Source organism: Orbicella faveolata, unplaced genomic scaffold, assembly GCF_042242905.1.
Source record: "Orbicella faveolata isolate gen_17 unplaced genomic scaffold, um_ofav_v1 contig_35, whole genome shotgun sequence".
NCBI lineage: Eukaryota > Metazoa > Cnidaria > Anthozoa > Scleractinia > Merulinidae > Orbicella > Orbicella faveolata.
This window is the reverse complement of record NW_028301564.1, coordinates 4,944,071-4,969,754: the sequence shown is the minus strand read 5'-3', so window position 1 is coordinate 4,969,754 and position 25,684 is coordinate 4,944,071. Positions and strand designations below refer to the sequence as shown.

At 39.8% G+C, this 25,684-nt stretch overlaps 1 protein-coding gene and 1 pseudogene across 4 annotated transcripts in view; one reads left to right on the top strand and one right to left on the bottom strand.

The window, feature by feature from the left end:
- Positions 1–1,131, bottom strand: LOC149102724 (uncharacterized; annotated as a pseudogene).
- Positions 1,132–3,043: 1,912 nt separating this feature from the next.
- The window catches only part of LOC110043911 (uncharacterized), a 222,544-nt gene continuing 199,903 nt past the window's right edge, over positions 3,044–25,684 (top strand). The window contains exons 1-6 of one of the 4 annotated variants that reach the window (XM_089274070.1): positions 3,044–3,796; positions 5,146–5,225; positions 6,722–6,778; positions 7,766–7,826; positions 22,417–22,497; positions 23,255–23,343. In XM_089274070.1, the coding sequence (XP_089130196.1) occupies positions 23,289–23,343 (55 nt within the window). In that variant the 5' untranslated portion in view covers positions 3,044–3,796; positions 5,146–5,225; positions 6,722–6,778; ... (1 more) ...; positions 22,417–22,497; positions 23,255–23,288. Of the gene's footprint in view, positions 3,797–5,145; positions 5,226–6,721; positions 6,779–6,871; positions 7,027–7,765; positions 7,831–22,416; positions 22,498–23,254; positions 23,344–25,684 lie in introns of those variants that run through there. The other 3 variants (XM_089274072.1, XM_089274071.1, XM_089274069.1) reach the window with 3 other exon arrangements.

The following is a 25,684-nucleotide window of genomic DNA, read 5'->3' as shown; positions in this document are numbered from 1 at the left end:
TATAGCCTTTATAGCTTAGCTTTGACAAGGGTGTCTTTTAGGGATTTTCCTTTGCGATATGATAGAAGGGGTGGCTCCTTGAAGATATTTCTTAATTGTGGTTGGTTATGTATCAAGTGCCATTTCCCCATGAGTGTTTCTTTTATGTCAGGCAACGCCGGGTGGTGTTGTGTGACAAAGGGTAGAATTTTCTTTTGTGCGGTTCTGTTCTTATTTGTCAGCGACGTTTTTCTTTCAGAAAATTTGGCTTCTGAGAGATGTTTTTCTACTGTTGCTGCTGGGTAACCTCTATTCTTAAGGCGTACGGCTAAATTTCTAATGTTTTCCTCAAAAGTAAGTTGTGAGGAATTTGTTCTTAGAAGCCTTAACGCTTCTCCTTTAATATAGCCTTTCGTAACGCCTGGCGGGTGACACGAATAAAAATTCGTGTATTGAAAGGTCTTTGTAGGTTTGAAATGTGTTCGCACATCAAGTATAGATTCCTTGAGGAATCTGTCATATTTGTACACTACAGTGTCCAAGAAAGTCGTCTCTATTTCTGATATTTCAGCCGTGAATTTGATAGTAGGGTGAAAGCTGTTTGCCTTCAAGAGAAATTCTTCTATTTTGTCTCTGTTTGTGTCCCACATTGATATGATGTCATCAATAAATCTCTTCCAAAAGATGGGTGTTATGTTACTTTGCGTCAGTATTTCGCGGGGGGATTCCCCTGATGAGATTCTTCGTAAGCTTCGCATTCAGTGTTAATACCCTCCTCTTGTGGTATGTTAGTATAGAGACTAGTGACATCCATTGAGACTGGGATGGCATTAAGAGCCAATTTTGTCTTCTCTACAAATTGATGAAGGCTGTTGTATCTTTAAGACACGAGGGTTGTATTTGTGCTATAGGTTGAAGAAGGTGATCGACAACAGCTGAGATACGTTCTGTAGGGCCATCGCACCCTGATATAATAGGTCTACCGACAGGGGTCGGTTTGTGAATCTTAGTGAGTGTGTAAAACACTGGTATTCTGGGAGGGTTTGGCGTAAGGGAGAGCCATTTCGCCGTCATGTCGTCAATGTGGTCTTCTTGAAGCAGTGACTTAATCAATCGCTGTACTTTTTTGGCTGTGGTATCAACCATAGGTTTTTCTAGGGGTCGATAGTTCTTAATGTCATTGAGTAGGGCTTGACCCTCGTGTATTTTGTCTTCTCTATTTATTACGACGGTTGTGGTCCCCTTATCAGCTTTCTTGAGTATAATGTTTTTGTCACGCGAAAGTTCTTTGAGCGCACATCGCTCTCCATGTGAGAGATTGTCTTTTGGTTTCTCCATATTGATAGTAGCAAGTTCAAATTTGACTTCTTCTAAGAATGTTTCTAATGCTACAGAAGGTTGAACTGGTGGATTCCAGTCTGACTTAACGTGGAAAGGGCGAGGTTCTCTCTCCTTCCCGTAGAAGAGATATTGGAGGCGCATCCGCCTAGCAAATTGATTAAAATCTGCGAGTAACTGGCGCCTGATGAGATTTTCTCTCGTGACGGGCACTGAAATGAATTTTAAACCACGTGATAGTAAAGTGATTTGTTCGTCTGTCAATTGTGTGTTTGACAGGTTTTTGATATGTTCTTTGCGTGACTCAAAGGTTTACGAAAACGCTTTTTACTCTGGTCTTTTCTCCTTTCTTTTCTTTTGCGGTTTTTCGCCGCTTTGTTGTTGTGTTTGTTTTTTTTATCCCCTCTTCCCTTATTATTAAAGAGTCAGATAGGACAACAGGATAAGCTTCACTCTGTTTATTCGTTGTTTCAGACCTGATCTTTTCCAGCAGTGTGTCGCTAATCTTGGCTAAAATGACTGTGGCTAGTTCGTCAACATTCTCGTTTTTTACAATTTTCTCACTAGCCGGCCGTTGTTTTCTGTTTGAAGACTGCTTATTTACAAAGTTGGGGGAGAAGATGACTCAAGTGACGTCATTCTCGTATTCATCAATTCAGATGAGGAAGATGCCAAGGAGAGGCCAAATGCCACACGCTCAGGCCGAGCCATAACTAGGAGATCCGAAATTGACTTCTCTTTCTTTTGATTTGTTTTTTAAACAACAGCTCTCTGTAGTATAGGGATTGTAAATGTTGTCTTCATAGTGAGCACAATAACGTGAAGTAGGGGGATAATAGAGAAATATTAAAAAAGTTAAAATCTAAATATTGCTTGTTCAATTTTTTTTGGGTGGGGGGGTCATCCCAAAAAATGACCACTATAAGGGGGGGGGGCATGTGAAAAATTGGTAAGCTGAGGGGGCTCATGCGATTTTTAAATGGTGCTTCCCAAATCCCACGAGCCCCCACTCCCTCATAAAAAATGAACGGTCCCAGTGAGAAGGAAAAGTGTCTCGGAAAAGAACACATGGAGTTTATGTTTCACAAAGAGAGAATTACATCAATTAGTATAACACAGAGGGACGGGAGATATACAAAACACCCAGCAATGTTAGAACAAGGCTAAGCAATCTTTACGCGTGTGCTCAGTCAAAACCATCCTTCTTCCACCCTTCCCCTCTCCATTTCTCCAGCTAAGTTTTTTTTTCCTCATAGTATTCGTGTTTAACAGCTGAAGATCACAGAGAATGACATTTAAGGCATCACTGTGCTGTTGATTTACCAATTTCTTTTGTCCGGGCCTTTTTAAGTGATATTCTTTATCAAACCAGTTTTTGTTTTAATAATATCGGCTTAAGGAAATCGTTTGTTATGTATCGGTATTCGTTGTTAACTAAAGGGTTAGCTGTGTCGGGTTCTACGCATTATTGCACTGGTGAAAATAATGACGTGGCCCCAGTTATTCGAAGGCTGAATAACGCTATCCAGTGGATAAGTGTTGACAAAACAAACCTTGCTATTCGCTGGATAGTGGTTTATCCGGTGGATAGCGTTATCCGCCTTTCGAACAACCCAGGCCTGTAGTGAAGTGTCTTCATGGGACTATTGTACTGAAAGTGCTTTGTGTTTGGCCCCCGTTCCTCTAACCCCTCTCCCCCCACCTGATACTTTATGACCAGTCGCTTTACTAGTAGTCGCTGATAATTTCGACCGTTTCTCACCGGACTGTACCACAGCGTGCTTGAGAGTGGTCGATAGGTAGGCTGGGAAGTCTTGGCATGCATATAATGTCCCATATTAGGCTTATAAGAGCTGTCAAGAAAACGTAGCCTGCGAACGCAGAGGTATTTCCGGCTGTCGCTTGTCTCCGCCGAAAATAACGTCTGCGAACCCGAGCCAGGAAACGATTTCTGTGACGTAGGATCACAGTTCAGCTCAAGTAACCCCAGAACTACTGCGCGAGGTATTCGCTGCGGGAGCACTCGAGTTTCATTCTATCATGGAATCTGATTGGCCAAAGAGAAACAAAAGTCATTACGTCACAGAAGTCGTTTCCTGGCTCGGGTTCGCAGACGTTATTTTCGGCGGAGACAAGCGACAGCCGGAAATACGTCTGCGTTCGCGGGCTAAAGAAAACGCGGCGATTGACAGTTTTACTCTCTAGTCCAGTCCCCGCTCCAACAACCCAGTTTCGTCACCAGACCCCTTCAAACGGCGGAAGAATTCAAAATGGCGGTAGCCATGGGAAAGTCAAACCTCCCACGTGTCTTCAGTCACTGCGTTTTTACGTGTAATTTTCTTCCTCAGGTCTTAGGACGTAGGTCGTATAAACAATTGCACATTACCCTGTCCAGAAAAAAAAAAGCAAAAAAAAAAAAGAACACGAGCTTCACGTACTTGAAGAATCAACAAGAAAAGTAGGATAATTGCAGTGAAAGGTAAGCTCTCCGATCTGAAACTGAGCTCGCTGAATATTTATTTACGCGTACAAATAAACTTCAGTTTTATTTAGCTGGTAATAAACTTAACGCCAATACTATGGATTCATTAAATAAGGTCACTTATTTGACTAGATGAAAAATATTGGCTAAAATGTGTCAAACGCACAGCTACTCGAACTTTTAGCTTGCAGAAGATCTAACAGGTAACTTGTACTTGTATTATATCTCAATATTAAACTAACACTTGTGTCATCGTATAAACTTAAATATAAGGCACAAAGTGTTGATCCTTATGTTGTAATAAGCGATATTGAATGATCTTGTTGTAAATAGTGCTATACAAGAAATAACATCATCATTATTATTATCATTATTGTTATTGTTATTATTATTACTATTATTATAAAACTTGGTGCCTACCGTATGACAGCTATCAGTAAGAGGTGATTAATAACTGTGTTTCAAAGAATCAATCTATTTCCATTTCTTTTCAAATCAAGTCAAAGGTCTCACTGGGATCCATCTGAAAAATTATTAAAGTAAATGTTTTTCTTCAAAATTGTCAATGTGGTGGTATATGGATGCATGAAGCAAGACTGTGAAGAATGTATTAAGTTTTATTTGTTATTTAAAAGATTAGCCACTGGGTTACGTTTGACAACAAATGTTGTTTTGTATGATTAAGGTATTCCTAGAATTTTGAAGGTGGTAAGAGGTGGGGTGGTGTTGCGACTTACAGGTAGACTATTTAATAATCCCTGAAAATTCCCAAAGTCACCATTATATCATAAAAATATTGACCTAGACTTGATCTGTAAAGCTGTGACTTGGTCCCATGAAAAACAGGTAGAAAATAAGAAACCTGTTTTGGAACCTGGACTGTGTGCATGTGCTGAATGGATCTTGAGCTTTGTGAACGAGATGGGTGTAAGAACTGACTTGCAAAGGAGTTGGTTCCACTCAGCAAATTCTCTTCCTGAGTTTCTTGATCTGTATAGCTGTGACTTGGTCCCACAAAAAACAAGTAGAAAATAAGAAACTTGTTTTGGAACCTGGACTGTCTGCATGAGCTGAATGGATCTTGAGCTTTGTACACAAGATTGGTATAAGAACGCAAAAAATTCTCTTCCTGAGTTTCTGTGCAGGAAAGACGGTACTGTCTTACAACAAAGCTGATACTTAGGCCAAGTGTGAAAGAAAATAATTCTTGAACAGTCATTATAGTAAAGACTTCACAGGAGTATGTCTTTAGAACAAGGTGTAGGTCTAACAGAATTTCGTTAATTTTACTAGGTTCATAGGTTCGCTTTCAGTTTTGTTATTACTCAATTTCAATTTGATTGCAGAAAAGATCTTGCCAGAGTGTAATTTTCAGAATAGTACTATCTTGGAAACCCACAATGCAATGGTAGCATGGATAAATTAGGTGAGTAAGTGTGTCAGTGTTATTACATGATTTATTATATGGCTTTAGCTTGTGGTCGATATAACGCGCGCTCTGATTGGCTAAGAGTGAGATCTGAGCGGTCATTGTGCAGCTGTAATGCCCACAGGCCGATTACGGATTATGCAAATTAGGAAGAGGCCGGCTCGGAAAATTCAAGCGCATTGAAAGGATGAAAGCCGATTAAAAACAGTAAGAGAAGTAAATTTAATTCTGAGTAGCTAAAAGTTTAGGGATTTTTCCTTAATAAAATTTATATAGAAGTTGTTTTTGACTTACTGGTAACCTTGGCGGGCACTAGTGAAAAACAATCAAGGTTTGCCGAGTGTTGAGTAAAGCTAAAATCACTAAGTGAAAAATACCATCAGCAGATGTGTCACGTATCCCGGAGCACAACACCACGAAGAAACTTATAAGTTATCATCTTAGTCACAACAATTACCGAAATATTGAACTCCGTTTCAGTTCTCATCAAATAGATTCCCTCGCTTTAACACAAGCAAGTGTAAATCAGCTTCCAGGATCATCAGATGTAACCAATCGGGTGATTTCTGTCGGTAGCAGTGTTTCTGATACCTGCAGGAAGTTTTAGACACTCACAGGGCTTGAAAAGTTCATTCATAAGTCCCAGAATGATGAAGGTCAAGATATGTTGTCGAAAGCGAATGCGAAGATCGAGTTATTCTGACCAGTGCATTCTGAAGCATTAGTATTTTCTTTCACCGAAAGACCGTTGGTTTGGACTATTTTGAAACACTTTCTGTCTTTTCTATATACGTTGACGTTTCGCCACAAAAATTGGAAAAACTCCCTCATCAAGTTGTGGCAACACGATACTAAAATACCTTTTTGAGGGCTGTGACAATCATTTTTCCCGTAAAGAAATACAGTGATAAAGTTCACTGACTGTGTAGTTTTGCCCTGGGTTTGAGATGATGAATGAATCCGTAAACGCGTGCATCGCCGGATGTATATTGATGACTTCCGCTCGAATATTTCTTTCTTCTTTAATTCGTGAGCCATATAATAAACAACTTAATAACCTCGACCGTTCGGTCGTTACGGAAAAATCTCAAACCTCGGCCTACTGTATTGACCTTGCTATCGCTCGGTCAATACGGCAAGACCTCAGTTTGAGATTTTCCCGTAACGACCTCACTCTCGGTTATTAAGTAGTTAGTATTGTACAAGCAAACATTAGATACCTTTAGAGGGCATTATGAGTATGAGATATACAGTTGAACCTCTATTAAGTGGTCACAGTTGGGGAAATAGGAGGTGGCCGCTAAATAGGAGTTTGTTTACCTTGAATATTTTCAACATCGGGTTAGTTTCTTAGAGATCATGGAGTTACTTCAAGACAATCATAATAAACATGTGTTTGAATGTTTTAACATGCATTACTTTCTATTTTGGACTCTTATCTGCCATCACCTTTTCCAAAACAAAGTTAATTTAATATGTGTATTAAATGTTAGGTGGCTGTTAAATAGGGGCAAAGACAATAGAAACACCTTCATTGGGACAACCAAAAGGTACATAGCCATGGCCGCGTAATATAGGTAGCCAGTTAATAGGGGTGTCATTTACAGTATTTTACTGGAAATAATTTCAGGACTTTGATAACTGGCGGCTTACTGTGATAGGTGGCTGCTTAATAAACGTTTGACTGTAATATGACTTTTGACTTCAGTGCAGTTACTTTTCCTGTTGCTGACCATTTGAATAGGGGAGACTGTACTGATATGAGATTGGAAGGAAACCTGATAATCATAAGTACTAGGTACTCATACTCAGATCTCAAGGTTTATATTCACATACACTGTATGGTCAGTCTAAAACGCAGACTGCAGGCAGCAGACTGTGGACTGGGGCTAAAATGCAGACTGATAGTAAATTGAAGACTGCAGACCAGGGTTGAAATGAAGTCTACAGACTGCGATGATCAATCAAATCTTCATATCTTTCTCCACAGTTCAAATAGACGATCTTTCATATAATCACTTGTAATGATAGAACTGGTAACATAATTCAGGTAAATAGTCTACGGTCTGCATTCTGCATTTTATCCCCACTCTGCAGTCTGCAGTCTGCAGTCCACAGTCTGCATTTTACACTGCCTGATTATATCCCTTGTTATGGGGTAGTGAAGTTTTGTTGAATGCTTTATGGACTTCTTTTTATGTTGCATAACCGTAATGATTTGATTTAATGCCCTCCTTCCAGTAAGCACCCTCTGTCTGATAAGTGTTCTCCTTTGTGTTGTTTTTAATAAGCAGCCCTATTTTGATAAGTGTCCTTTTTACAAGTTAAAAGCCACCATACTAAAAGTAATATTCAAGACATTGCCATATGCTGTTTTGAGGAATGAATTATGAAATCTAATCTATTCCATTTTAAGTTAAAAGAAATAGTAGTAGACAATACATGATTATTGTACTGGTACTATGGTACAATGATACTGTTATCCTACAGCTTTAGAATGATAAAAATAAAATTCAGTATGGCATTCTTGATTTCAGATCATTACTGTTTGCAGTAAGTTTGATAGAAGTGGAGGAAGACAATGTATACCCTCTTGAAGTAGGTAATTTTAAAATGATTGTATTTAATTGTAGCCTCTTTAATGTTCTTTGGTGCCAAAAACCTTGCTGGAATAGTGAGGTCGACACGACGAGGCCAAGGTTTGAGATTTTCCCGTAAAGACATCACCTTTGAGGTTAATAAGTTGTTTATTATATCTATGGCCTTTTGCTTTTTTGCAAGCCTGTAATCAGCCTGTGCGCATTACAAGAATGAGCCAATCAGGTAAAAGGTGAAGGATGCAGACAAGCCAAGAGACCAATTAGGCCAGAGCTTATCCCAGTATTGTAGCATGAAGCAAAAAGGAATATTCTACTCTCCCCTGGATGGGATGCTAGTCCCTCACACAGTTACCCCCAGCATTAAATTCTCTGCTACCCAGTTTTACACCTGGGTGGAGAGAGGTACTGTGAGAGTAGTGTCCCTCCCAAGAACACAATACAATGTCCCTGGCCAGGGCTTGAACCTGGACTGAGTCCAGCACACTTACCATGTGGCCACCACACCTTCACTAGCCAATCAGAGTTTGCGTTATATTGGCTACAAACACAAGCCACATAAAAATTGGTTATAGTAAACTATCTCCTAACCTCTCGCCTCTTCCCGTCTCCTCTCTTGCCTCCTTCATGACATCCCATATTCTCTCCTCACAATATAAACCTCACAACAGTGAATCTCAGCATGAGTTCTTAACAAGAAGCAGGGTTTGTTTGTCATGTAGGATCAGAGGGATTCTTTTTTGCTGGAATAGACACTGTTGATTGCCTGCAAAAATTTGGTTGCAGATGAAATCTGAGCTTAAGTTAAACAGCACAGTTCATGTGTAGTTAAAAACAAACCATGCAAATGACTTTGAAGCCAGCTCAAATTCTGGTCCTGCAGTTGGATTTCACCTTGAAATTATTATAACTTTTCTTCCCAGATGTAAGACCTATCACTTGTATCAACCCAGTCTCCACATATCAGTTCTCCCCCAAGACATATGCGCCCTTCTATTATTTATTAATATATAGATTTAGACAAGCCTAAAAAAGAAGCTCCTGGGATGGGTTGTTCAAAGCCCAATTAAGCTAACCCAGGATAAATGATGAGAGTTTTGTAGCTTTGCAGTGACATTTGGTATCAGTATAGTTTGGCTTCTGTTTTGAGTTTGCATAGTCTTAAAATACACAAAACAAAAGCAGTGAAAAACAATATACAAGACAAATATACAAGTCAAATTTACACTTCAGTTAACTTTTAATCCTGGGTTAGCATTAACCGGCTTCCGGACAATCCAGCCCAGCCGTTTACAACAACTGAAGATGACCTGACATGAGCCTGCGATCCAATCGAAAACCAGCACTTGGTCAGCAGTCAACTTCAAGAATGCTTGACCTTGATGAGGTCTCAGGAGTCTGCGATGTGGTCATATGATACTGGACAACACATACCTTCTTTTGGGAGGTGTCAATTGACCATAACAGGGATGTCCAATATCACAGAAGGATGTTATGCATGTAAACCAAGGCTGCATGTCTCTGTGGTCCTATTAGCTAGAGTATGGCCACTATCTTGTGGGACTCTGTTGCTGTCACCATTGTGTCGCCCTCGCCATTGTGGGTACAGTGTACGTGCCCACAAGCAATACTGCTAGCCATGATAACCTTGAGAAAATCAATTCATGGTTTTCCTTTTCTTTCATTTGAATATAAGCCCCTCCTTTAGATGTTGTACCTCTTTTTGCATATAAGCCATCTCACAACATATTGGCCTTCTTCGAATGCAAGCACCTTCTCCAGATGTTGTCCCTCTTTTTGCATATAAGCCATCTCATGACATTGGCCCTCTTCTCAGATACAAGCCCATTCTCCAAATGTTGTCCCTCCTCTTACATATAAGCCATCTCACAACATATTAGCCCTCTTCTTAGATATACATGTAAGCCCCTTCTCCAGATGTCATCCCCTTTCCTACATGTAAGCCATCTCAGGACATGTTGGCCCTCTCTCCAGATACTGGCCCTTTTCTAAGATGTACCATACGCCTTCTAACTACATGTTGGCCCTCCCGTCAGATGAGTCCGTTCTGCAGATATTGAATTCTCTCTCCACATGTTGACCCTCCTTGAGGTATGATACTCACGCCCAATATTGTCCTCTTTTAAGGTATAAATCCTATCTCTGCATTTTGGTGTACTTCTTGCAGGTGGATCCTCTTCTCAGATTTAAGCCATCTCCCCATGGTGGAGGGAAACTCTAAGCTTTGAGGAACAGATAATGTTCAAGGAAAAATATCCGAGCAGTTTTTTAAAATCAAATGGGGACTTAAGTGTTTGGTATTCCTCAAATGTTTTTTGCAACCTTAGATATAACCCTGCTCCTAGATAGAATCCTTTTCCCTAGACATAAGTCCTCTCCTCCTAGATGGAAACCCTCTAGAAACATAAAAATAAAGTTAATGTTCTCCCTGGATATATTCTCCCTTCCATGATATAAGCCTTCTCCCCCTATACACAAGCCTTCTCCCCTAAGATAGTAGCCCTTCCCTTAGATATAAACCCTCTCCCTAGTTGTGTATGTAAGCCCTTTCCTTAGATATAAGTCTTCTCCTTAGATATCGACTCTCTCCCTAGGTATAAGCTCTTTCCCTAGACATAAGCTCTCTCCCCCTAAATGTAAGTCCTATTACTAGATATAAACCTCCCTAGATATGTATGCCCTCTCCCTAGATTTCTTACCCTCTTACTAAATGTAAACCCTTTCCCTAGATATAAGCCCTCTCCCTAAATGTAGACCCTATCTCCCAAGATGTATGCCCTCTTCGAAAATATAAACCCTCTCCCTAGGTATAAGCCATTTCCCTAGACATAAGCCCTCCCCTTCTTGATGTATGCCCTCTTCCTAGATATAAACCCTTTCCCTAGATATAAATCCCCTCCCTAGATATAAATCCCCTTCCTAGGTATAAGCCATTTCCCTAGACCTAAGCCCTCCCCCTCTTGATAAATGCCCTCTTCCTAGATACAAGCCCTTTCCCTAGATATAAATCCCCTCCCTAGATATAAACCCCTCCCTCGATATGAACCCCTCCCTAGATATAAACCCTTTCCCTAGATATGAACCCCTCCCTAAATATAAACCCTTTCCCCAGACATAAACCCTCCTCCTAGATATAAACCCCTCCCTAAATATAAACCCCTCCCTAGATATAAACCCCTCCCTAGATATAAACCCTTTCCCTAGATATAAACCCCTCCTTAGATATAAACCCTTTCCCTAGATATAAACCCTCCTCCTAGATATAAACCCCTCCCTAGATATAAACCCCTCCCTAGATATAAACCCCTCCCTAGATATAAACCCTTTCCCTAGATATAAACCCTTTCCCTAGATATAAATCCTCCTCCTAGATATAAAGCCCTCCCTAGATATAAACCCCTCCCTAGATATAAACCCTTTCCCTCAATATAAACCCTTTCCCTAGATATAAACCCTCCTCCTAGATATAAACCCCTCCCTAGATATAACCTCCTCCCTAGATATAAACCCCTCCCTAGATATAAACCCTTTCCCTAGATATAAACCCTTTTCCTAGATATAAACCCTCTCCCTAGATATAAACCCTCCTCCTAGATATAAACCCCTCCCTAGATATAAACCCCTCCCCAGATATAAACCCTCTCCCTAAATATAAATCCCTCCCTAGATATAAACCCTTTCCCTAGATATAAACCCTTTCCCTAGATATAAACCCTTTTCCTAGATATAAACCTGTTCCCTATATATAAACCCTCTTCCTAGATATAACCCCATTCATTAGACATTAGCCCTCATTCGCAAGGTATACATCCTCTCCCTAGATACACACCCTCTCCCTAAATATAAACCCTCTCCCTAGATATAAACCCTCTCCCTAGATATAAACCCCCTGCCTAAATATAAGCGCTCTTCCTAGATATAAACCCTCTTCTTGGATATAACCCCTTTCATAAGGCATAAGCCATCACCCCTAAGCTATACACCCTCTCCCTAGATATAAACCCTCTCCCTAGATATAAACCCCCTCCCTAGATATAAACCCTTTCCCTAGATATAACCCCTCTGTCTAGATATAAACCCTCTCTCTAGATATAAACCCTTTCCCTAGATATAAACCCTCTCCCTAGATATAAACCCCCTCCCTAGATATAAACCCTTTCCCTAGATATAACCCCTCTGTCTAGATATAACCCCTCTGTCTAGATATAAACCCTCTCCCTAGATATAACCCCTTTCCCTAGATATAACCCCTCTCCCTAGATATAAACCCTCTCTCTAGATGTAAATCCCTCCCTAGATATAAACCCTTTCCCTAGATATAAACCCTTTCCCTAGATATAACCCCTCTCCCTAGATGTAAATCCCTCCCTAGATATAACCCTTTCCCTAGATATAAACCCTTTCCCTAGATATAAACCCTCCTCCTAGATATAAACCCCTCCCTAGATATAAACCCCTCCCTAGATATAAAACCCTCCCTAGATATAAACCCTTTCCCTAGATATAAACCCTTTCCCTAGATATAACCCCTCTCCCTAGATATAAATCCCTCCCTAGATATAAACCCTTTCCCTAGATATAAATCTTCCTCCTAGATATAAAGCCCTCCCTAGATATAAACCCCTCCCTAGATATAAACCCCTCCCTAGATATAAACCCTTTCCCTAGATATAAACCCTTTTCCTAGATATAAACCATCTCCCTAGATATAAACCCTCCTAGATATAAACCCCTCCCTAGATATAAACCCCTCCCTAGATATAAACCCTCTCCCTAAATATAAATCCCTCCCTAGATATAAACCCTTTTCCTAGATATAAACCCTTTCTCTAGCTATAAACCCTTTCCCTAGATATAAACCGTCCTCCTAGATATAAACCCCTCCCTAGATATAAACCCTTTTCCTAGATATAAACCTGTTCCCTATATATAAACCCTCTTCCTAGATATAACCCCATTCATTAGCCATTAGCCCTCATTCACAAGGTATACATCCTCTCCCTAGATACACACCCTCTGCCTAAAGATAAACCCTCTCCCTAGATATAAACCCTCTCCCTAGATATAAACCCCCTCCCTAGATATAAACCCTTTCCCTAGATATAACCCCTCTGTCTAGATATAAACCCTCTCTCTAGATATAAACCCTTTCCCTAGATATAAACCCTCTCCCTAGATATAAACCCCCTCCCTAGATATAAACCCTTTCCCTAGATATAACCCCTCTGTCTAGATATAACCCCTCTGTCTAGATATAAACCCTCTCCCTAGATATAACCCCTTTCCCTAGATATAACCCCTCTCCCTAGATATAAACCCTCTCTCTAGATGTAAATCCCTCCCTAGATATAAACCCTTTCCCTAGATATAAACCCTTTCCCTAGATATAACCCCTCTCCCTAGATGTAAATCCCTCCCTAGATATAACCCTTTCCCTAGATATAAACCCTTTCCCTAGATATAAACCCTCCTCCTAGATATAAACCCCTCCCTAGATATAAACCCCTCCCTAGATATAAAACCCTCCCTAGATATAAACCCTTTCCCTAGATATAAACCCTTTCCCTAGATATAACCCCTCTCCCTAGATATAAATCCCTCCCTAGATATAAACCCTTTCCCTAGATATAAATCTTCCTCCTAGATATAAAGCCCTCCCTAGATATAAACCCCTCCCTAGATATAAACCCCTCCCTAGATATAAACCCTTTCCCTAGATATAAACCCTTTTCCTAGATATAAACCATCTCCCTAGATATAAACCCTCCTAGATATAAACCCCTCCCTAGATATAAACCCCTCCCTAGATATAAACCCTCTCCCTAAATATAAATCCCTCCCTAGATATAAACCCTTTTCCTAGATATAAACCCTTTCTCTAGCTATAAACCCTTTCCCTAGATATAAACCGTCCTCCTAGATATAAACCCCTCCCTAGATATAAACCCTTTTCCTAGATATAAACCTGTTCCCTATATATAAACCCTCTTCCTAGATATAACCCCATTCATTAGCCATTAGCCCTCATTCACAAGGTATACATCCTCTCCCTAGATACACACCCTCTGCCTAAAGATAAACCCTCTCCCTAGATATAAACCCTCTCCCTAGATATAAACCCCCTCTGTAAATATAAGCGCTCTTCCTAGATATAAACCCTCTTCTTGGATATAACCCCTTTCATAAGGCATAAGCCATCACCCCTAAGCTATACACCCTCTCCCTAGATATAAACCCTCTCCCTAGATATAAACCCCCGCTCCAAATTTAAGCGCTCTTCCTAGATATAAACCCTCTTCTTAGATATAACCCCTTTCATAAGGCATAAGCCATCACCCCTAAGCTATACACCCTCTCCCTAGATATAAACCCTCTCCCTAGATATAAACCCTCTCTAGATATGAACCCTCTCCTTAGATATAAACCCTCTCTCTAGATATAAACCCTCTTCCTAGATATAAACGCTTTCCCTAGATATAAACCCTCTCTCTAGATATAAACCCTCTTCCTAGATATAAACGCTTTCCCTAGATATAAACCCTCTCTCTAGATATAAACCCTCTTCCTAGATATAATCCCTCTCTCTAGATATAAACCCTCTCCCTAGATATAAACCCTTTCCCTAGATATAAGCCCTCTCTCTAGATATAAACCCTTTCCCTAGATATAAACCCTCTCCCTAGATATAAACCCTCTTCTTAGATATAATCCCTTTCATTAGACATACGCTTTCACCCCCAAGGTATACACCCTCTCCCTAGATATAAAACCTCTCCCTAGGACAAGCCTGATAGGCCACTAGGCTCAAACGCAGACTCAAAAGCTGACCCTAGATAGAAACCCTCTCTCTAGATATAAACCCTCTTCCTAGATATAAACCCTTTCCCTAGATATAACCCCTCCCTCTAGATATAAGCCCTCTCTCTAGATATAAACCCTTTCCCTAGATATAACCCCTCTCCCTAGATATAAACCCTCTTCTAAGATATAATCCCTTTCATTAGACATAAGCTTTCATCACCAAGGTATACACCCATTCCCTAGATATAAACCCTCTCTCTAGATATAAACCTCTCCCTAGATATAAAACCTCTCCCTAGGACAAGCCTGATAGGCCACTAGGCTCAAACGCAGACTCAAAAGCTGACCCTGGATAGAAACCCTCTCTCTAGATATAAACCCTCTTCCTAGATATAAACCCTTTCCCTAGATATAACCCCTCTCTCTAGATATAAACCCTTTCCCTAGATATAACCCCTCTCCCTAGATATAAACCCTCTTCTAAGATATAATCCCTTTCATTAGACATAAGCTTTCATCACCAAGGTATACACCCATTCCCTAGATATAAACCCTCTCTCTAGATATAAACCTCTCCCTAGATATAAACTCCTCCCTAGATATAAACCCCTCCCTAGATATAACACCTCCCTAGATATACACCCCTCCCTAGATATAAAACCCTCCCTAGATATAAACCCTCCCTAGATATAAACCCTTTCCCTAGATATAAACCCTTTCCCTAGATATAAACCCTTTCCCTAGATAGAAACCCTTTCCCTAGATATAAACCCTCCTCCTAGATATAAACCCCTCCCTAGATATAAACCCTTTTCCTAGATATAAACCTGTTCCCTATATATAAACCCTCTTCCTAGATATAACCCCATTCATTAGACATTAGCCCTCATTCGCAAGGTATACATCCTCTCCCTAGATACACACCCTCTCCCTAAATATAAACCCTCTCCCTAGATATAAACCCTCTCCCTAGATATAAACCCCCTGCCTAAATATAAGCGCTCTTCCTAGATATAAACCCTCTTCTTGGATATAACCCCTTTCATAAGGCATAAGCCATCACCCCTAAGCTATACACCCTCTCCCTAGATATAAACCCTCTCCCTAGATATAAACCCCCTCCCTAGATATAAACCCTTTCCCTAGATATAACCCCTCTGTCTAGATATAAACCCTCTCTCTAGATATAAACCCTTTCCCTAGATATAAACCCTCTCCCTAGATATAAACCCCCTCCCTAGATATAAACCCTTTCCCTAGATATAACCCCTCTGTCTAGATATAACCCCTCTGTCTAGATATAAACCCTCTCCCTAGATATAACCCCTTTCCCTAGATATAACCCCTCTCCCTAGATGTAAATCCCTCCCTAGATATAACCCTTTCCCTAGATATAAACCCTTTCCCTAGATATAAACCCTCCTCCTAGATATAAACCCCTCCCTAGATATAAACCCCTCCCTAGATATAAAACCCTCCCTAGATATAAACCCTTTCCCTAGATATAAACCCTTTCCCTAGATATAACCCCTCTCCCTAGATATAAATCCCTCCCTAGATATAAACCCTTTCCCTAGATATAAATCTTCCTCCTAGATATAAAGCCCTCCCTAGATATAAACCCTTTCCCTAGATATAAACCCTTTTCCTAGATATAAACCATCTCCCTAGATATAAACCCTCCTAGATATAAACCCCTCCCTAGATATAAACCCCTCCCTAGATATAAACCCTCTCCCTAAATATAAATCCCTCCCTAGATATAAACCCTTTTCCTAGATATAAACCCTTTCTCTAGCTATAAACCCTTTCCCTAGATATAAACCGTCCTCCTAGATATAAACCCCTCCCTAGATATAAACCCTTTTCCTAGATATAAACCTGTTCCCTATATATAAACCCTCTTCCTAGATATAACCCCATTCATTAGCCATTAGCCCTCATTCACAAGGTATACATCCTCTCCCTAGATACACACCCTCTGCCTAAAGATAAACCCTCTCCCTAGATATAAACCCTCTCCCTAGATATAAACCCCCTCTGTAAATATAAGCGCTCTTCCTAGATATAAACCCTCTTCTTAGATATAACCCCTTTCATAAGGCATAAGCCATCACCCCTAAGCTATACACCCTCTCCCTAGATATAAACCCTCTCCCTAGATATAAACCCCCGCTCCAAATTTAAGCGCTCTTCCTAGATATAAACCCTCTTCTTAGATATAACCCCTTTCATAAGGCATAAGCCATCACCCCTAAGCTATACACCCTCTCCCTAGATATAAACCCTCTCCCTAGATATAAACCCTCTCTAGATATGAACCCTCTCCTTAGATATAAACCCTCTCTCTAGATATAAACCCTCTTCCTAGATATAAACGCTTTCCCTAGATATAAACCCTCTCTCTAGATATAAACCCTCTTCCTAGATATAATCCCTCTCTCTAGATATAAACCCTCTCCCTAGATATAAACCCTTTCCCTAGATATAAGCCCTCTCTCTAGATATAAACCCTTTCCCTAGATATAAACCCTCTCCCTAGATATAAACCCTCTTCTTAGATATAATCCCTTTCATTAGACATACGCTTTCACCCCCAAGGTATACACCCTCTCCCTAGATATAAAACCTCTCCCTAGGACAAGCCTGATAGGCCACTAGGCTCAAACGCAGACTCAAAAGCTGACCCTAGATAGAAACCCTCTCTCTAGATATAAACCCTCTTCCTAGATATAATCCCTCTCTCTAGATATAAACCCTCTCCCTAGATATAAACCCTTTCCCTAGATATAAGCCCTCTCTCTAGATATAAACCCTTTCCCTAGATATAAACCCTCTCCCTAGATATAAACCCTCTTCTTAGATATAATCCCTTTCATTAGACATACGCTTTCACCCCCAAGGTATACACCCTCTCCCTAGATATAAAACCTCTCCCTAGGACAAGCCTGATAGGCCACTAGGCTCAAACGCAGACTCAAAAGCTGACCCTAGATAGAAACCCTCTCTCTAGATATAAACCCTCTTCCTAGATATAAACCCTTTCCCTAGATATAACCCCTCTCTCTAGATATAAGCCCTCTCTCTAGATATAAACCCTTTCCCTAGATATAACCCCTCTCCCTAGATATAAACCCTCTTCTAAGATATAATCCCTTTCATTAGACATAAGCTTTCATCACCAAGGTATACACCCATTCCCTAGATATAAACCCTCTCTAGATATGAACCCTCTCCTTAGATATAAACCCTCTCTCTAGATATAAACCCTCTTCCTAGATATAAACGCTTTCCCTAGATATAAACCCTCTCTCTAGATATAAACCCTCTTCCTAGATATAATCCCTCTCTCTAGATATAAACTCTCTCCCTAGATATAAACCCTTTCCCTAGATATAACCCCTCTCTCTAGATATAAACCCTTTCCCTAGATATAAACCCTCTCCCTAGATATAAACCCTCTTCTTAGATATAATCCCTTTCATTAGACATACGCTTTCACCCCCAAGGTATACACCCTCTCCCTAGATATAAAACCTCTCCCTAGGACAAGCCTGATAGGCCACTAGGCTCAAACGCAGACTCAAAAGCTGACCCTAGATAGAAACCCTCTCTCTAGATATAAACCCTCTTCCTAGATATAAACCCTTTCCCTAGATATAACCCCTCTCTCTAGATATAAGCCCTCTCTCTAGATATAAACCCTTTCCCTAGATATAACCCCTTTCCCTAGATATAAACCCTCTCCCTAGATATAAACCCTCTTCTTAGATATAGTCCCTTTCATTAGACATAAGCTTTCACCCCCAAGGTATACACCCTCTCCCTAGATATAAAACCTCTCCCTAGGACAAGCCTGATAGGCCACTAGGCTCAAACGCAGACTCAAAAGCTGACCCTAGGTAGAAACCCTCTCTCTAGATATAAACCCTCTTCCTAGATATAAACCCTTTCCCTAGATATAACCCCTCTCTCTAGGTATAAGCCCTCTCTCTAGATATCAACCCTTTCCCTAGATATAACCCCTCTCCCTAGATATAAACCCTCTTCTAAGATATAATCCCTTTCATTAGACATAAGCTTTCATCACCAAGGTATACACCCATTCCCTAGATATAAACCCTCTCTCTAGATATAAACCTCTCCCTAGATATAAACCCTTTCCCTAGATATAAACTCCTCCCTAGATATAAACCCCTCCCTAGATATAACACCTCCCTAGATATACACCCCTCCCTAGATATAAAACCCTCCCTAGATATAAACCCTCCCTAGATATAAACCCTTTCCCTAGATATAAACCCTTTCCCTAGATATAACCCCTCTCCCTAGATATAAATCCCTCCCTAGATATAAAGCCTTTTGCTAGATATAAACCCTTTCCCTAGATATAAACCCTCCTCCTAGATATAAACCCCTCCCTAGATATAAACCCCTCCCTAGATATAAAACCCTCCCTAGATATAAACCCTTTCACTAGATATAAACCCTTTCCCTAGATATAAACCCTCCTCCTAGATATAAACCCCTCCCTAGATATAAACCCCTCCCTAGATATAAAACCCTCCCTAGATATAAACCCTTTCCCTAGATATAAACCCTTTCCCTAGATATAAATCCTCCTCCTAGATATAAAGCCCTCCCTAGATATAAACCCCTCCCTAGATATAAACCCCTCCCTAGATATAAACTCTTTCCCTAGATATAAACCCTTTTCCTAGATATAAACCCTTTCCCTAGATATAGATCCTCCTCCTAGATATAAAGCCTTCCCTAGATATAAAGCCCTCCCTAGATATAAAGCCCTCCCTAGATATAAACCCCTCCCTAGATATAAACCCTTTCCCTAGATATAAACCCTTTTCCTAGATATAAACCCTCTCCCTAGATATAAACCCTCCTCCTAGATATAAACCCCTCGCTAGATATAAATCCCTCCCTAGATATAAACCCTTTCCCTAGATATAAATGCTTTCCCTAGATAGGAACCCCCCTAGATATAAACCCCTCCCTAGATATAAAACCCTCCCTAGATATAAACCCTTTCCCTAGCTATAAACCCTTTCCCTAGATATAAACCCTTTCCCTAGATATAAATCCTCCTCCTAGATATAAAGCCCTCTCTAGATATAAACCCCTCCCTAGATATAAACTCTTTCCCTAGATATAAACCCTTTTCCTAGATATAAACCCTCTCCCTAGATATAAACCCTCCTCCTAGATATAAACTCCTCCCTAGATATAAACCCCTCTTTAGATATAAATCCTCTCCCTAAATATAAATCCCTCCCTAGATATAAACCCTTTTCCTAGATATAAACCCTTTCTCTAGATATAAACCCTTTCCCTAGATATAAACCGTCCTCCTAGATATAAACCCCTCCCTAGATATAAGCCCTTTTCCCAGATATAAACCTGTTCCCTATATATAAACCCTCTTCCTAGATATAACCCCATTCATGACACATTAACCGTGATTTGCAAGGTATACATCCTCTCCCTAGATACACACCCTCTCCCTAGATATAAACGCTCTCCCTAGATATAAACCCTCTCCCTAGATATAAACTCCCTGCCTAAATATAAGCGCTCTTCCTAGATATAAACCCTCTTCTTAGATATAACCCCTTTCATAAGGCATAAGCCATCACCCCTAAGCTATACACCCTCTCCCTAGATATAAACCCTCTCTAGATATGAACCCTCTCCCTAGATATAAACCCTCTCTCTAGATATAAACCCTCTTCCTAGATATAAACGCTTTCCCTAGATATAAACCCTCTCTCTAGATATAATCCCTCTTCCTAGATATAAACGCTTTCCCTAGATATAAACCCTCTCTCTAGATATAAACCCTTTCCCTAGATATAACCCCTCTCTAGATATAAACCCTCTGCCTAGATATAAACCCTCTTCCTAGATATAAACGCTTTCCCTAGATATAAACCCTCTCCCTAGATATAAACCCTCTCTCTAGATATAAACCCTCTTCCTAGATATAAATGCTTTCCCTAGATATAAACCCTCTCTCTAGATATAAACCCTCTTCCTAGATATAATCCGTCTCTCTAGATATAAACCCTCTCCCTAGATATAAACCCTTTCCCTAGATATAACCCCTCTCTCTAGATATAAACCCTCTGCCTAGATATAAACCCTCTCCCTAGATATAAACCCTCTCCCTAGATATAAACCCTTTTTCTAGATAGAACCCCTCTCTCTAGATATAAACCCTTTTCCTAGATATAAAGTCTCTCCCTAGATATAAACCCTCTTCTTAGATATAATCCCTTTCATTAGACATAAGCTTTCATCCCCAAGGTATACACCTATTCCCTAGATATAAATCCTCTGTCTAGATATAAACCCCCTCCCTAGATATAAAGCCCTTCCCTAGATATAAACCTCCTCCTTAGACATAAACCCTGTCTCTAGATATAAACCCTCTCCCTAGATATAAACTCTTTCCCTAGATGTAAACCCTCTCCCTAGATATAAACCCTTTCCCTAGATATAAACCCTCTCTTTAGATATAAACCCTGTCTCTAGATATAAACCCTCTCCCTAGATATAAACCCTCTCCCTAGATATAAACCCTTTCCCTAGATATAACCCCTCTCCCTAGATATAAACCCTCTCTCTAGATATAAACCCTCTCCCTAGATATAAACCCTCTCTCTAGATATAAACCCTCTCCCTAGATATAAACCCTCTCTCTAGATATAAACCCTCTCCCTAGATATAAACCCTCTCTAGATATAAACCCTCTCCCTAGATATAAACCCTTTCCCTACATATAAACCCTCTTCCTAGATATAAACCCTCTCTCTAGATATAAACCCTCTCCCTAGATATAAACCCTTTCCCTAGATATAACCCCTCTGTCTAGATATAAACCCTCTCCGTAGATATAAACCCTCTCCCTAGATATAAACCCTTTCCCTAGATATAACCTCTCGCTCTAGATATAAACCCTTTCTCTAGATATAAACCCCCTCCCTAGATATAAAGCCCCTCCCTAGATATAAACCCTCTCCCTAGATATAAACCCTCTCTCTAGATATAAACCCTCTCTCTAGATATAAACCCCCTCCCTAGATATAAACCCTTTCCCTAGATATAACCCCTCTCTCTAGATATAAACTCTCTCCCTAGATATAAATCCTTTTCCTAGATATAAACCTTTTCCTTAGATATAAACCTGTTCCCTAGATATAAACCCCCTCCCTAGATGTAAACCCTTTTCGTAGATATAATCCCTTTCATTAGACATAAGCTCTCACCCCCAAGGTATACACCAGATCTCTAGATATAAAACCTCTCCTTAGCACAAGCCTGATAGGCCACTAGGCTCAAACGCAGACTCAAAAGCTGACCCTCTCCTCTGGTATAAGTACTCTTTGTGAATGAAACCATTTCACCAGATTCAAGCTCTCTACCAGAGTTAAACTCAAGTAAGGTGTAAGCATTCTCTGCCAGATCTAGGTCCTCTTCACATTATTATTAGTACCCCAAGATATTCGTTCTTCGCCCCTTGATGTATAATTCCCCTAGATATAAGCCCTCTCCCCAGATATAAGTTCAACCCCAATTGAGTTTATCTCAGATTTATACTTTCTCCCCAAGTATAATTTAAGCAATCACACCAGATGCAAACTCCTCCCTCAGTATTAACTTATAAAAAGCCTTACCAGTCTCTTTTTTTAAGTGTAATGATTAATATTAATATTAATTATTAATTAAATAAATACTCTTTTCAACCTCCTCAGGATTGTAAGACCAAATGTTTTCAACCAATTGACCAATGATGTTGAACGTGACAATCTTTCATCACTTTCGCCAGAATTCAGGTAATTTCGCTTGACAACTTTAGCTTGACCAAAAATAGGTCCGTTGGGCATGCGTATGGAATTAGCCTAAATAATTCTTTTTTCTGCCTTTGGTTTGGTAATTGGAATTGAATTTTAGTTTTGGAATTTCCAAAATATCTCATATGATGGGTGGCCTGTGGATCTGCTTTGGATGTAACTGTGTAAGAAATTTTGCCATGCTCGTAAAAAGGCATTACAAACAAAAGTGTCAGTTGGGGTATGTTCTTAATAAGTCTTTTGAAAACATTTCGCTAGCTATTCAATCAGAATGCATTAGAAACCTTTACTGCCGGTCATCCAGTCAGATAACAAAAAATACAGCTGTTTGATGACAGCACACGACATATAATTGAAATGGTATAATCTTTGCACAAGTGTATCCCGTGATGTTAAATTCATGAACCCAGTTTTCAAGGATGTAAATCATGGAACAGACAATTATAAATTTGTAATTGTCTACTAAATTAAAGGCAGATTTTATTAGTGATGGTCATGAAAATGGTAACTTGGCTTTGATTATTAATTTCCCCCTTAGAACTGTTTATTTAAAATTAGTTTCTTGTCATTTAAACTGCTGTTGTGCAGTTAAACAATAGTAGAAATGTTTACGATAGACAATTGTGCATCTTATTTGTGTTATTTTGGTCTTTTATTTTAAAATGGCAACTGGTATAAAATTTGAGGGAAATCAGATAAGGGTAAAACATTTTTGTTTCAACTTTTTGTTCTTGTTTAGGTGTCAACAGTGAGCAGCTTCAAAGTTTCAGAAGATGGCTTTCATAAGTTCTTGTCACATTTTTATGTTAACACGAGGGGTGAACTCAAGTAAGTTATGCTGTTAACAAGTTTAATGTAGATTTGATTATTTGAGCTATGGTTTATGTTACCTCGTTGATATCAACACATTAATTAGCTAACTAAAGTTTGTTAAATTTAAAATCTGTGACAAAATCCTTAAGGCAGAATCAGGTAATGGGACAAAAATAAACACCTACCTCCTTTTTTTTTAATGAGATTCATTCATGTCAATAAAAAGATAATATTAACAACTGTTAAGAAAGATTGGGTAATTATCAATGCAGATGTTGAGTCAGATGTTGAGATACGATGTGGCATTAGCGGTAGCAAAAGACTTGCTCCTTGAAAGATGTGTTAGCCAGCCAAGGTTTTGCTGGCTGTGAAAACCAGAGGCGCCTCGCTCTCATTAACTAACCCTATGCTAGAAATTGGTTATAATCTGCGGGTTGTACTCACAACACCCTTCCTACCACTAAAGGTGTAAAAATAGCGCTAACCCTCCCCCCACCCCCTCCCCCCAAGTGTGCTTAGTTGTCATGTGTCTATTGGCTGGGAAATATTGACAGGAAAGTTTTCTAAGAAGAGGAGACATCTCTTTTTGGAAAAGCTAAGCCAAGCGCAAGATAGCCCAAGTGAAAGCTAAAATCGAAGCAGTTCAAAGTAGTAATTGAACTATATTGAACTTTCTGCATGATTCAACTGATTCAGTTGATCTTGAGCAAGCGTTGGTGCTGATCCGCCAACTGAAAAGAAAACACTTTGTTCAAATAATGTTGTTACCTTCCACAGAGGTAACAAACCAAAGTTGTTCAACGTAACGACGAAAGATGTTAAACGTTATAATCAATCGCTTCGCCGGAATACAGGTAAGCCCCATTTAAAACTTCAGCATCAGTAAAAATAGGTCAGCTATGCGTATATGTGGAACGACGTTAATTATACTTCACTCGCATTTTGTTTGGTTGCCATAGCGAGCGGGATCCGAATTCGGCCACTGTTGGTTGAAATTGCTATTTAATATGGGAATTTTCAAAATAACCCATCAGGACCAATGTGTAGACCGGAGCATCACATTGTGTTTTAGATCTTCAGAACTATTTGCAGGAAAGCTTATCTGAGTTTCAACATCTTAACTGCGCCCATAATTAAAAAATAAGCGAATAGAAGGGGTTTTGTACTTTGCCTGCAGTATGCCCGATGACCCGCTTTTCATACAACGCTTCCTTTTTACTCAGAAATGGCATTTTTTGAATGTAGATAGGACATTGACTTTCACTCTTTAGCTCGCTCCTTCCTTCCGACTTCGATTTATGTTAACTTTTTAATGAATCCGCTGGCCAGTACATTAAGCTTTCTCAGTCGCCTGCGTGCCAAAGTCCATAGTGGTGAAGTTTTTTTTCAAATCGTTGAGACGATCGAAAGTGTGTTTTTTGTGTGTGATTCACATTATTCGGTTGTGAAGACAGATCGTCATGGCCTTTTGTGCCAAGAGAGGATGGTCGATCATCGTCTCTTGTTTTCATCTTCGTAAACTTACGTAACACTGGTGATAATTCAGGGCGCGAGAAAATACTTTTGGAGGAAATAAAGGCTAAAATAATTTAGCCTTTATTTACAGGCGAATTGCCAAATGATCAAAAGCTTCAGGTTATTTAAAGCCAGCAAACGGAAAGAACCGTTGGGAAATAGATTGTTATAGAAGCGTGCATTAATCAAAAAAGAGAGAAAAAAAAAAGGAAACTTTGAAAGGAAAAATGTTTACAAAACGTAATAATCCGCACAGTCCGAGATTTGAACCCGGAACTCCCGCCTGGCAGGCAAGCTCTATATTCAATGCGCCACGACAACATATCATGGGTAGTTTTCAGTATCAGGAATGATTATTAACTGGGTATGAATTGAACTGCTGATTTATGTAACCTTGGATTTTGCACTGTAAAATTGTTTATAAAAATTGTCACACACGAAAGATTCTGTCAATTTCTTTCCTTGTTTACAAAGGAAAATATAATTTTACGCCAGGACCGAGAGTCGAACTGACGACCCTCGATGTTCGGAGTGAGAGGCGGGCACCAAACCATTGTGCCAACTTGACTTGACAGCTTTGCGTTGAAAATTTGACTAGATATGTGTACCAGTAGCCCGCACTATGCTCAGCGTGACGTACCTAAGCAGCGCACACGATGTTACTTTTGTAGTGAATGGGCTTTTGGTGAACTTTGTCTGACGAAAGATATATAGTAAAAGTTATAATCCTCGGCTTTGAAGTATGTAAAATGTGGAACAAGCAAGTAATTTTTAATTTGTCATGCTTACAGTTAACGCAACCTTCTTAACAAATAAAGAAGCCTAAGCTTTGTATTACACT